Below are 12,493 nucleotides of genomic sequence, written 5' to 3'. Positions count from 1 at the left end.
GATTTGAAAAATTTATGTCCTTCATGTTAATATTTATAAGTTACTTGATAAGATGAAACGCTCTTAATAAGGAATAAAAATTTGAACAATATTTAAACGTACATTTCGTTGGATATTATACTTTTTCCGAATATCTCTTTTGGTCTTAACCTTCTAGTAAAAATTCCCTCACGCTAATTCGAGGTTTGTTTTACAACTCAATGTTACAAATGACAAAGTAATTATCCAAAATAATTATTTTCAAGTTCATTTTTCGACTTTTTGGGTCCTCTGTAATCAAATTTATCTTTTACCGGGACATGAAGTAAACCGGCCGGGATACCAAGATTTTGGCCGAAAACCGGGTCTGTCCCGGTCAAACCGGAACGGCTGGAAAGTCCACCCATGACCCCCCCCCCCCTTGTATCCACTACTGATAGAGACAGAACAGGGTTGCTTTCCAGCCGTTAACATGGAACGGAGTTTTATTTGATTGTCACATAACAATCTGCATGCCACCGTAATTCAACGAAGTTACAATGTCATTTCTTGTTCTTAGTGAAATACGTTTATACAATTGAAGTTAGCACATTTAAAACAGGGTTGGCCGGATTGGACACAATTGGGTTGGACCCAATGGGTTTTTTTGAAAAAAACCCATTTAAAAAACCCATTATTTAGCCCACTTTTGGGTTTTTTTTAAAAAAATTTTCTGAGAAGTTTTTTAAAAAAATGAATTGATTCAAATACTTTCACAGTTTAAACTTCTTTTTTATTTGTTCTTCACCACAGACAATGGACATAAAAAGTGAATTTTGAACTTTAATAGTATTTCTTAACTCTTAACGGCATTAAAAAAATACTTCAAAGATTTTAACTTTTTTCTTTAACTGGTCAATAAATAACTCAAACTATCTTGACTAAGTCCTGTCATGTCTGATTTTCTCAATATTTGTAGATTGTACAGAGGACACTACTCTAGCTAAAAGGCGTTCATGTGAATTATTTTCTGCAAACCAATGCGTCACAAATCTCGAATAAACAAGGTATATTTTTTAGAAATTAACAGGTTTTACAAACAGTCGGACAGAAAAATAGAATAGGATGTACAGTATTTTCATTATCTTACGAAAAAGTTTAATATTTCTTACTCTGTACACAGAATTAGAAAAACAGGCAACATAAAATTCAAAGAAATGTCTTGATTAAGTTGGAATTCAGTAAAAAGGGATTTAAACGACTTGAGGTTCTACAGTAGTTTTGCACAACAAAATGAAATACAATAAAGTAAAATGCAAAAAAAAAAAAAAAAGCAGTGATTAAAAACGAACAATAGATTTTATCACTCGAAAAGTAACTTTGCCTTAACTGTTGGTAATCATGGAAACTAAAAAATCTGAAACTTCACCATTCTTGACTTTTGTTGTCTTTTACTTTTCTTCAGAAAACGCTGAATTTTCCAGCTTTTTTTTACCCCAAGACAATTTTTGTGCTTTGTCCATATACTTACGCTACAATATGCTACAAGTATCCCACATTTTGCCTAAAAAAAGACAAAAAACCCACACTTATTTTAAAAAACCCAGCTTTAGCTGGGTTTTTTTGGGTTTTATTTAAAAAAACCCAAAAACCCTAGGTCCATGGGCTTTTTAAAAAAAACCCGGGTTTTTGCCAACCCTGATTTAAACAACTAGTAACCAATGATCACAAACGATTTATCTCACCAAGGGGAATACGAAGGGCTGTCTCGAGAGAAAGGATCAAGGGACAAGTCTTTACTGGGCGCTTTTCTTGTTATTTCAGGGATAATACTTTCTCTGCTAGTATTTTACCTCCAAATTTTTAACAAAAAAATGAAAATAAGTAATTGAATAAAACCTCATTTTACACTTTTATTTCAGTTATTTATTTACCTAGAAATAGAAAATACTACAGTTCAATTTTCTTTTCTTAATTTCTCTATTGCCGGTATACTGCTGTGCAGTTGTTTGAATCGATACTTTTAATGATTTCAGTTCACTGTGATTGAAACACTTAATTTCATATTAAACAATGATATGAAATATTTTTTTCTTTGTTGTATTTTTTCATTTGCTTACAAAAGTGATATTGTATAGTAACTATAGCATTTAAATTTTTTTTTAAACTCTTAAATAATAAAAAATATAATGAAATAAGATAGAGCTTATCAATCAATCTAAAATTAAAAATTATAAAAAGTTGATTATATTTTTGTATGTATGTATGTCATCGCTACTCCTGGTGAACGACAGAAAACTGAGCATCGAACCAGGTATCTATAGATTTATAATTTTCCTGGTTGCACGTTTAGCTAGGTGCTCTAATTGTGCGATTTTGATTAGAAACAACATTATTATAAACATTTATTAATTTAAAATATAATTTTTCGACTCTGGTTCTTCTTTCAAAATCCATTTTACTGAGACATTACCACACAAAGGCTGGCATAATTTCGATAATCTTATACAGATTTAAAAATTTTTCCAGCCATAAGTTTGATCAGTTTCACCTACTTGAGAAGTATTGGGCAGAAGAATCATTTTTTCTTTGTCTGTCTTTTCTTTCTTTCAAATAGCTGTCGATGACATCTCGTACATTATTTTCATCGAAATTTCTTTCATGTCTTTCAACAGTTTTTGTCAGTAGCTTCGCCATATAATGATGACTTGATATAGCATTGCGGCAATCGGGAATCAAGGGGACAATCACATATCTAAAGAGAAAGATAACTAATAATATTCTAATAACTACTTTTTCGGGTACACGTTCTTTTTATGACCTAATGCGTTGTAATTTCGTAACTTTTGCGTTCATTTTATTAATTTTCATTCAAAATTACTTATGTTTAAAAACCTTCGCTTGTGAGATGTTTTCCCTGCTAAGTTATCTGTTTGCATAAGGTTCCGTATAGGCTAGAAGGGAAATTGGCGAGATATCGCCAAACTGAATTTGATTTTAGAAAACTTACTATTTTACCCTAAATTTGGCGATGAATCTGTAAATTTGAATTACTTCACCATTGAACCACTGGACGGCTAACGTCTTCTGCAATTGTTCCAAAAAGTACAGACGTGCTTGTTTCGTTTGGTATGACGGGTTGCATTTTAGTTATGTTTTGTTATGCGCATTTGTGTTAAAAATCTACTTTATGATCAATTCCCTTATGTTAAGCTGTTGAAACGATTTTTGAACGAAAAGTCCTACTCCTTACCAAGCTGAATTAAAAAATATTTTAACTGTCAACCTGATACAAATTGTTTAAAAAATTTAGATTTTTTATTGAATAAAACTGTGAGTTTGAGTTTGATTCAACTAAAAGCTATTCCATGACAGAAAATTTAGTTCAAAACTGGGGTGCCCATCCCCCATAAGAACAAAGCCCCAAATCCGCCCCCCCCCCCCAAAAAAAAAAAATTCTTGACCCTCTTTCTCTTCTTTAATTTTTCATTTTTAGCTTTTTTTTTTAAATTTTATTTATTTTTGAAATTTTTTTTATTTATTTCTTCATTTATAAATTAATAATAATTATTTTATTAGAAAAGTTCTGTGCCAAGCCAATGACATATAAACATACACGCACACACACTAACTAAATAAAGTAATGAAATGAAATAAAATAAAATAAAACAAATAACTTAAAATAAAACACACAAATCAATAAGTACATTTAAATAAATAAATTTAAAAAAAATTTAAACCTCATCCCCAATTCTGATGTCGAAACTTGCACCATAATCCCCCTTCTCCCGTGGGCACCCCTGGTTAAAAACTACTTTTTGAAAGAACATTTTTTGCCTTGTTGTTGAAAAGACATTAAATAAGCTAACAGTTTCTTACTTTGCTACTGGGCCAGCAATCAGGAGTTTTGTCACTGTCATTCCTTTCATTATGGTCTCATAGGCTCTGTTCATCTCCATCAATTCTTCCTGAGATATTCCGTCTTCGCCAAAAAGCATCTGCCGCATAACGGTGCAGCACTTATCAGTGAGAAGTTGTGCGATTTTGATAGGCTCCCCATTTGAAGCTCGAAACTCGTCCATTGCCTTCTGAACCTGGTCGTAAATCGGCCCTGCCGCATTGTCTCTGAATGTAACCATGCCGTATTCTCTAAAAGCTTGGGTGAAAAACTTTCTCTGTGCTTTCCATTTTTCCCCATTTACGAAACCGACAGCTTTTGGAAGAGAAAAATGTTAATAATACTAGTGATGTTTGATAAAAAGTTTCATGATTTGTAACTTAATTTGTAACTCTTTAGCAAGTTACAGATTTGAATACACTACAATATTTACAAAACATCTTGGAATTACACGGTAAAACTTAAAGGCATCCTTCTTGCCAGTAATTTTCACCGTAAAATCTAATTTTACTGTAAAATTTTGCGGTAGAGTTAAAAAACGAGAGTTAAAAACGCGAGTTGCAGGTTCAAACTCGAGACCTTCGGATTGGCAGGCGGCTTTGCTGCCCACTATTAGCTGTCCACTATACAAGTTGGGCCACATCGAGTGAGGGAAATACGGTGTTATCTGCTTCGCTCTTCAAGTCATATGGTTAATCAATTGGCGCTGCAATCGTTTATTTTGTCGGTACAATTTACTGTAAATTTTTCTGTATTGTAAACACTCTATTTTACAGTAATATTTACCATAAAAATTTCCTGAACTTGTAACAGGGTAGAAATCCCCTTATCAAGATTACTTAGGCTATTTAGAGTTCAGCGAGTAAAATGAATTTAGGAAGAATGAAATGAAAAGGAAAAAATCTGGTGTAGTATAGCCCTTAAGGGCTCTTGCGGCATTAAAATTGAATAAATCAACCAACAAAAGGAAAATCAGAAATAAGTGGGAAAATTTGTTCTTAATTTTACTAAGTCATTTTTAAACAAAAAGTGCACATTTTCATACGTATATAAAATTGCAAAAAGTAAAAAATCTGGTAAATGTCGACATTACCAAGGGAATATCAACATCCACATACCTTAGATATCCACTAAAGACCGAATATTTGCGACGAATCACCGGTGAACGGCAATATTCTCCTATTTCGATCTGACACGGTAACATTTTCAAGTCCTTTGTCACCCCAATAATTTCTCAATAGTAAGAGCTATAGTCTTAAAAGTGGAGGGTAGGTATAGTATAGTTACCATGCACTAAACAGTGAAGTCATTTACGGAGCCACCAGAAGGCAAACTCAGAGTCAGTGCTCTAATCTCAGTAACGGTACTGTATACGGGAAAAAAGTCAGACACAAAGTTTTTCATCATCATCAAATTCAGAAAGAAAAGACATCTTCCGAACAGTAATGTTAAAAAATTGCCGCATAAAATGCATTCCAATTAGGAGTCGTCGAGTGTGATGGTTGCGTAGAATCCCCTCCACATTCACCTGACTTGAATACTCAAAACTTTTTTTCGCTAAGGATAGATCAAGCAGAAAGCGTATAGAACTCCTTCACCAACATTGCACGAACTTTGAAACCGGTATTATGCATGCTTATACCGACGCGTCCTCTTCCATGTCGTACTATGTGCAGCTCGAAGTGCTGTCCCGCGTCCAGATGTATATTTATGCTTAAATGCACACCATTTCGTGCATTACTGGTAGGTGAGGCTCATTTCCTGCAAGTGCAGTTTTGATCGACGCGATCAAACAAAGTTGTATTTTATTCCCCTATTTTAAACATTTTTGTGCGATAGGTATCTTTTTTCCCCTCTTAATTTGATGATGCTGAATTACTTTGTATTGACGTTTTTCCGGTATCTCGTACCGCATCTGGCATAGTAATGTTAACTCCGAACTTATCCGCCAAGTGACGATGAGGGTGCTGTATTGTGATGCGTGGAGTGGCCAATCTTTTTATGAAGAGTGCCACTTTTTGGAAAACAAAAAAAAAGTTCAGAACGCCACTTTCAGTTTTTTCAATGCACTAAAATCCTCTTATATATAATAGCCAAAATCACTGACAGAGTAACCCTCTAACGTCACCAGCAATGAAATTATTCATAAACGGGAATTACTTTACAATTGACAATGTTTATTGAATTTTGTTCGGTAGCTGATATTCTTTTTTTTATTTTTTTCAATTGTTCCCAATTTTTGGGCACGAAAAAGAGTTTAAATAATTTGATCTCGGTGATTTTGCCAGATCGGAGCAATGAATTCCCCAAAATTTTGCGACCTAAAAGTTAACAATCGAAATATCTCCAAACAGGCAGTTGCTTCACTCAAATGAAGGAGCACTTTTCACTGGTCATACCTTGACGGGTGAGTCTAGTACATTAAGAATTAATTGAAAAGAAAAAAAAAAGTTACTTTCAAAGCTTCATGACACACAATACAATGTTTTGCTGAAACCCTATTCTTCCCAAATAATTTTCAAGCAATGTAACAGAAACCTTTTATTTTACCCAAGTCGCTCCATCTGTACACACAAACAATACCTAAATTCCTCCCCTCTGCTTTCTTAAAATAAATTGCATTTTTAGTTCTTTAAAAATGTCTTCTTTTGTATCTGAAAATAGTTGACGCAAATCAAGAAGTTCTTCTGCAATATCGAAATTATCATTCATGTAACTTGCAAATGTATTTAACTACACATTCTGTGTAATGTCACAGCATCATTTTTATTTTAAACTACTAATACATAGAGATTTAGCCACGGAGGTTCCGAAACTTATTTCTTATCTTTTTCATTACCAAAGTTATTCTAAAACTGCGGTTTTAGACCTTCAATGTCGTAATATTTCCGGGGAAATATTTTGAAAACACCCTTCCCCCTAAGAAAGTCTTCTAAACAGGCGCGGATCAAAAACTTTTGCCTCCCCCCCCCCATGCAACAAAATCTGTAGGGCCCCTCCTCAGAGGCCAGCTGTGTAGATTTTCAACGTTAAGACAAAATGCTAGTTTTTCTCTTTTTCAATTTCTTCGGCCAGATGTGCCTCGCCCCCCTCGTACACGCAGACCACTGCGGGGTCTGCGGGTACGCAGATCCGGGCCTGCTTCTAAAATTGCGTTTATTGGAACTTCAGTTTCGAAAAATTACCGGAGGAAAGTCACTGAGCCTCTACCTTTTTCCTTAGCACTACCTGAGATTATGTACGTTTTAAATTTTGAAAATTGTCTCCTCATCCGAACTTTACCAAAGTCTATCTAATAAAAATGCCTTTTGAAATTTCAACTCTGAAATTTTTCGGGAGGGAGTTCCAAATCCCATTCTTTCCTCTAACAAAGATGCCCTACACTTTCGTTTTTAGGACTTAAATTTCGAAACATTGCTGGTGTAGAGTCTTTCAAAGGAGGGGAGATAGCCCCCTCGCCCCTCTCTTGCATTCATCCTTGGTGCTTGCAATATTATAATTCAGACAATTTGTGCTCCATCCTCCTCGCTCGCGTCCTCTATGCGACGCACAACTATATTTCTTGATAAAGCTTATATTGGCTAGATTTCGACGACATTATATCAATATAATTTAAAAGATTTTTTAAAGATTTTCTTAGAATATAGAGTAGGGTTTTATTGAGTTTGACATTCATTTAAATTGTCTAAATTTCTCCCATTTTTAAGTTTTTCAATCAGACTTCACGTGCCACTCCTTATACTCCGCCGTGGCGCATTGTGGCACACGTGTTGCGGGTTGGTCATCGAACATACGGAACGAACGTTCGATGCCCAAATTTACTTTACCTATGCTTCCATTTTTAGGACTATAGATGTTATTGGAGTGACAATGAACTATAGCAGGCACTCCGTACATAAGAAGAGAGAAAGAAAATTTCACCGAAAGAAAATTTCAAAACTTCACAGATTAGTTTCGGGCAACGTTCCGAGATTTCACAGATTTTCATCAATTTCCAGTGAAATTCAAGCATCTTTGAAAAAAAAAAAATCCTTAACAGCTACAAGTAGCTAGATTGTGATCTTCTCACAGTTGTGTAAAATATTTTTAACTACCAGTTTAAAGATTAACTGAGCATACTTACTAATTGAATCGGCTTCAGTTCGATTCCGGTCCGACCGAATTGACTAAGCCCCAAATGGGAGCGAAATGTAAGTACATGGATTCTGTAGCATTGCAAGAGTTGCAGGCAAGTAAGTTGCTGGGTACTTACTTACCTTAATTTCGGTCTTCGCTTTGACCACGGTTGCAATAATGCTGTAGCAGCTTTCTTGGTAAATCAGCAAGGTGTCGAGCTATAATTTTTTTAACGATAAAAGTTGTCTCTAAAGGTTCCTAATTTGTTCCAGATACATGACTGGTTTTTATCGGGAAGATTTTTGAATTCATCAGAAATATTTTAAGATAATTTCAGGAAGGTTACTGACTTTTAGTGTAAAACGATCCTGATGTTTGCAAGATATATGTTCCTCGCAGAAATTGAGCACATTAGCTGCCCTTTATTTTCTAGGAAGGTTTCTGAATTGTTTTTGGTGTAGCGTTTAGAAACAAATGTAGAATGCAATTTCAATAAAAAAAAAAACACTATTAATATTAGTACAGTAATTTGCTTGATAACTGTTTCTTTACATTAAAAAAAAAAAAATGCTGCATTTTATTTTTTTAATACTCACCGTCTTTGAAGATGTACGATAACATAGTGTAGTCTATCGTTCGTTCGAAGCAGTCAGAATGGGACAAATGAGCTTCCCTTATTAACTTCACTGTTCCAAAACTAATGTAAAGTTTTCCTGTTACAGTGAAGCTGAAGATATCTCCATACTTAGCTTTCAGCTCATTACACTGAAGATGGCTGTTCTCGTCTTTTAAGGAAAACAGAAGTCCAAAATATGGCAGTCCTATTGGTCCCGGAGGCAAGCCTCTGTTTCTTAGATGGTATAATAAAAGTAGCACAACAGCGACTAGAGTTGCAGAAAATATCACTTGCTCGGAAAAAACGGAAGGTAAGTCTAAAAACATCTTTACGAAATGAGATTTTTATGCATTGAAGTGCCTAGAAATGGGAAGAGATGACTTAATAATTATTGACAAAAAGTTTGTAAAAACAATAAGGAAAAAGTTGAAAAAAAAAATAAATGGAGAAATAAATAAAAAATTAAAAAATAAATAAATAAATAAATAAATAAATACCACGCAGTAAAAACATTGAACCGAAATTGCATCGAATTGTAGAGCAACGCAGTTAGAAAAAAAATCATATGTACAAAAAAAAGGCAATAAAATAAAGAAATACAATAAATTACAATATTATAACACAAAAAGGAAGAATGAATGTGTAGTAAGGACTGGCTCGTTTTCAGAGAGATGCAGAAAATGCTTCACAAGGATTTTTCTACCCAAATGGGAAGGTCCAAAAAAATTTCAACTTCCCGAGGGCCTTCAAATGAACTAACCTTTAACTGAACAGCCATGGATAGAACACAAGTCGCAAGTGACGGTAAATAGGGGAGGGTGGCTCAAAGCGGGTAGGCATTTGTATGCCGCCGCATGGTGTGCTAGCTGCGATGTATGCCTGCGTCGTGTTCACCCGACACCCCCCGAGTTTCAATCAGTCACAGCGAAGCAGCAGTGAAGCGGCATGGCGTAACCAGGCTTAAATGAAGAAAAATTATACATATCTAAAAACAACTGAAGGTATGTAACTTATGATTAGTCGAAGATCAATTTATTTTTCTTAATATCGATATTACGTCTTTCTGACACCATTCGCCTACACACTACTTTGACTATTTTGCTTGTTTCTTTTTAAAATTTAAGGTTATAATTATTGAAATAAAAAGCGTGCCTTCGGGCAAAGCGGGTAGGGCAAATCGGGTAATATATTTATTTATTATATACATTACTGGCATAAATAAATATATGATTTAATCATATATTTATTTACTATTTCTTGACACATGTGCTGACTTAGATTTTCTATTTCAATATGATAAGTATAAATTTAAAAAGTTATTTTTTACGATGGCAATTAGTTAGCCTGCTAATTTAATCAGTTATTTCTTTGTTTTATGAAAAAAAAGTGCTGACTTACATTTTCAAATTAAATTGGATTTTTTATAATGGCAGTAGCTAGTTAATTAATTTAATCATTTATAACTTCATATTTGATTAGCAAATGTACCACTATCACAATTAGTTAAGCTTACCCGCTTTACCCGAATGGCTTACCCGCTTTAGGCCCCCTGGTAGTGTAAAGCTGGTTTTTCAAGTGTCTGTAATGTTTAATAATAAATAAATATTGTGATTGAAAAAAATGCAAAAATCACTTTTTATTTTGAAGTTTAAAAACCCTGCTGGGATATAAAACCAAAATTGTCGCGATAAAAATAAAAAAACTACAACTTTCGAGAGTTCTTCGTTAACCTACCCGCTTTGGGCCACCCTCCCCTATTCGAAGAAACAGGCTAGATTACGGTTACGAAAGTCAGAAAAACGTAGAAATTTTAAATGGGAGAAAATAAATAACTAAAAATATTAAGAAAAGGGGAACAGCACAAATAACAAGAAAGCAGATTATTTGCCTGATATTTAATTTTGAGAATATATTTTAACAAATCATTTCCTGCATCAAACGGTTTAAATAGACCTCACAAGACCCTCATAGGTTGATTTGCCTTTTGAAGTTGCATAACTGGCTTTACTCCACTTTCGTGAGCCATTCCCAACTTGTTTAATGTAGTATAAACATAATGAAGAAGGTACGTTATTCGTTTTCAGAGTCGGATCTAAGGGGAGCAAGCGAAACTGTGGGGGAAATGGCAAATTATTAACCCTATTGCTGTGGTTTTGTTAGCTGATCCTAGATATGAATCTTACAAAAAAAAAAAAAAAAATATCAGCTTCAAAATTTGCCCCAGCTCAGAAAAATCGTATATCCAATACATACGCGGTTTATATGGGGGGCAAGGGGAACAACGACCCGCTTACTGCCAAGAGTAAAGGGGCCTTGCCCACTCACGTTTTCAAGTTAAAAATTAATAATAGATTGAAAAATGATTTTTTATTAGGTGGATTGAATTATTTCACGAAAATAAAAACTAAAAGTTCTAAACAAATGAACGCCTATGGTTTCGGAACTGCTAGCACCTACAGCAACTTTATGAAAATTTGGATGTTTACTAACTTCCTTTTGTTATAAACGATCTTGATTCTGTTTACTCCATTAACTAAAATATTTCGGAATAGCACAGTTGTGTCCCTCTCTATGTTCCATCTAAAGATTAAAAGATTTTTGGTTTAGCTTGTAATTGAAGTCAACAGCAGAGAATGTTTTTTTTTTTGCTTGTTATTAGAAAATGATTTTTGGTTATGAAATCTTGAGAAATTTTAATTTCTTTTTGTGTCACTTTCCTCACTTTTCCTAAGTCCCGCAGAGGCTTGCAACAGCCCCGCTTGTCAACTGAGACAGATTCGATATTTCATTTTAAACTGTAACGGATTAAATTTCAAACTGAACCTTATTTATTGAGTAAATCTTACTGGAGGCTGTATATAAATGATGTTGCACTTTTTTCAACCTTTATTGATCACCTTCCCCTTTTGTCACATGTCCGCTACCTTTCATAAACATATTCTTATGAAAATTACGGGATGTCACACTTTTTGTCAACTCCTCCCTCCATCTTGCCACAAGCGGCCACAATTTCACTAACTCCTGAATGATATTAAATAGAATTAACGCGCTTGATAAAAAAAAATGTAATGTAAAACAGTTATTCCTTTTCTCAGGGGTGCTCTTCTCCCTGCCCCTCCTAAAAAAACAAGGACGCACTCCCTCAAACTGCCAAGACCAACCCCCAAATCGGGAAACCCATTAAAAAAAGAGAAAAAACCCCCTTAAAACACCTTCTCTTAAATTTCAATGGAATAGTTTGCACCATGTCCCCCACCTCCCACCTCCTTGGTGGGAGGTGGGGGGTGCTTTTCTCTCATAGTGTCTGAGAAAAAAAGTTTGAGCTTATCGGCAGGCCCGTCATTTCAAAAAAGGGGGACAAAAGAGGCAAAGGTTTTGTACTCTAAGCATTTAAAAGGGAGGAAAACAACAAATACGAATAAAACTGGATTTATAATAAGTTGGGGGGTGAATTCACCCTTCCCCTCCACCACCGATCACTTAAATGACGGGCCTGCTAATCGGTTAAAAACTAAAGCACACACAAATATGATAAACGCACTCCTACACCAAGAGAGCGAACGCATAATTTGACCTCCAAAGTGACGTTTCGTTTCATTCACGCACTGCAATCCGACCTTCAAAAGATTCATAGTCATTTATTATGCGCTTTATTATTATTTTTTTTGTCCTTTCTTGACTTCCTTAAGCATTAAACACTATGTAATCACAGAATGACGCATTACTCTTTTTTAAAAACGGTTTTGCTTCCAAAGAACAAAGGATTCGCTATTGCAAAATAAGGGGGGTATTCAAAATATAGAAACTCATTACACTCTGTTAGATCCTTTGGTTTTTTTATTAGCCAGTGGATTAAAATAATGGACAAATTGGTCTGCAGATCTTTAACATTCTAAATTTTCGAT

General features: G+C 34.5%; 1 protein-coding gene across 1 annotated transcript in view; it reads right to left on the bottom strand.

The window, feature by feature from the left end:
- LOC129220892 (uncharacterized) overlaps positions 1-12,493 on the bottom strand; it is a 52,110-nt gene that overhangs the window by 10,369 nt on the left and 29,248 nt on the right. The window contains exons 8-10 of the mRNA XM_054855326.1: positions 8,569-8,933; positions 3,838-4,171; positions 2,514-2,713 (exon numbers count right to left, since the gene is read on the bottom strand). Coding sequence (XP_054711301.1) covers positions 2,514-2,713; positions 3,838-4,171; positions 8,569-8,933 — 899 coding nt within the window. The remainder of the gene's footprint in view (positions 1-2,513; positions 2,714-3,837; positions 4,172-8,568; positions 8,934-12,493) is intronic.

The sequence above is a fragment of the Uloborus diversus genome, chromosome 4, assembly GCF_026930045.1.
Source record: "Uloborus diversus isolate 005 chromosome 4, Udiv.v.3.1, whole genome shotgun sequence".
Lineage (NCBI taxonomy): Eukaryota > Metazoa > Arthropoda > Arachnida > Araneae > Uloboridae > Uloborus > Uloborus diversus.
This window is presented reverse-complemented; position numbering and strand designations above follow the sequence as displayed.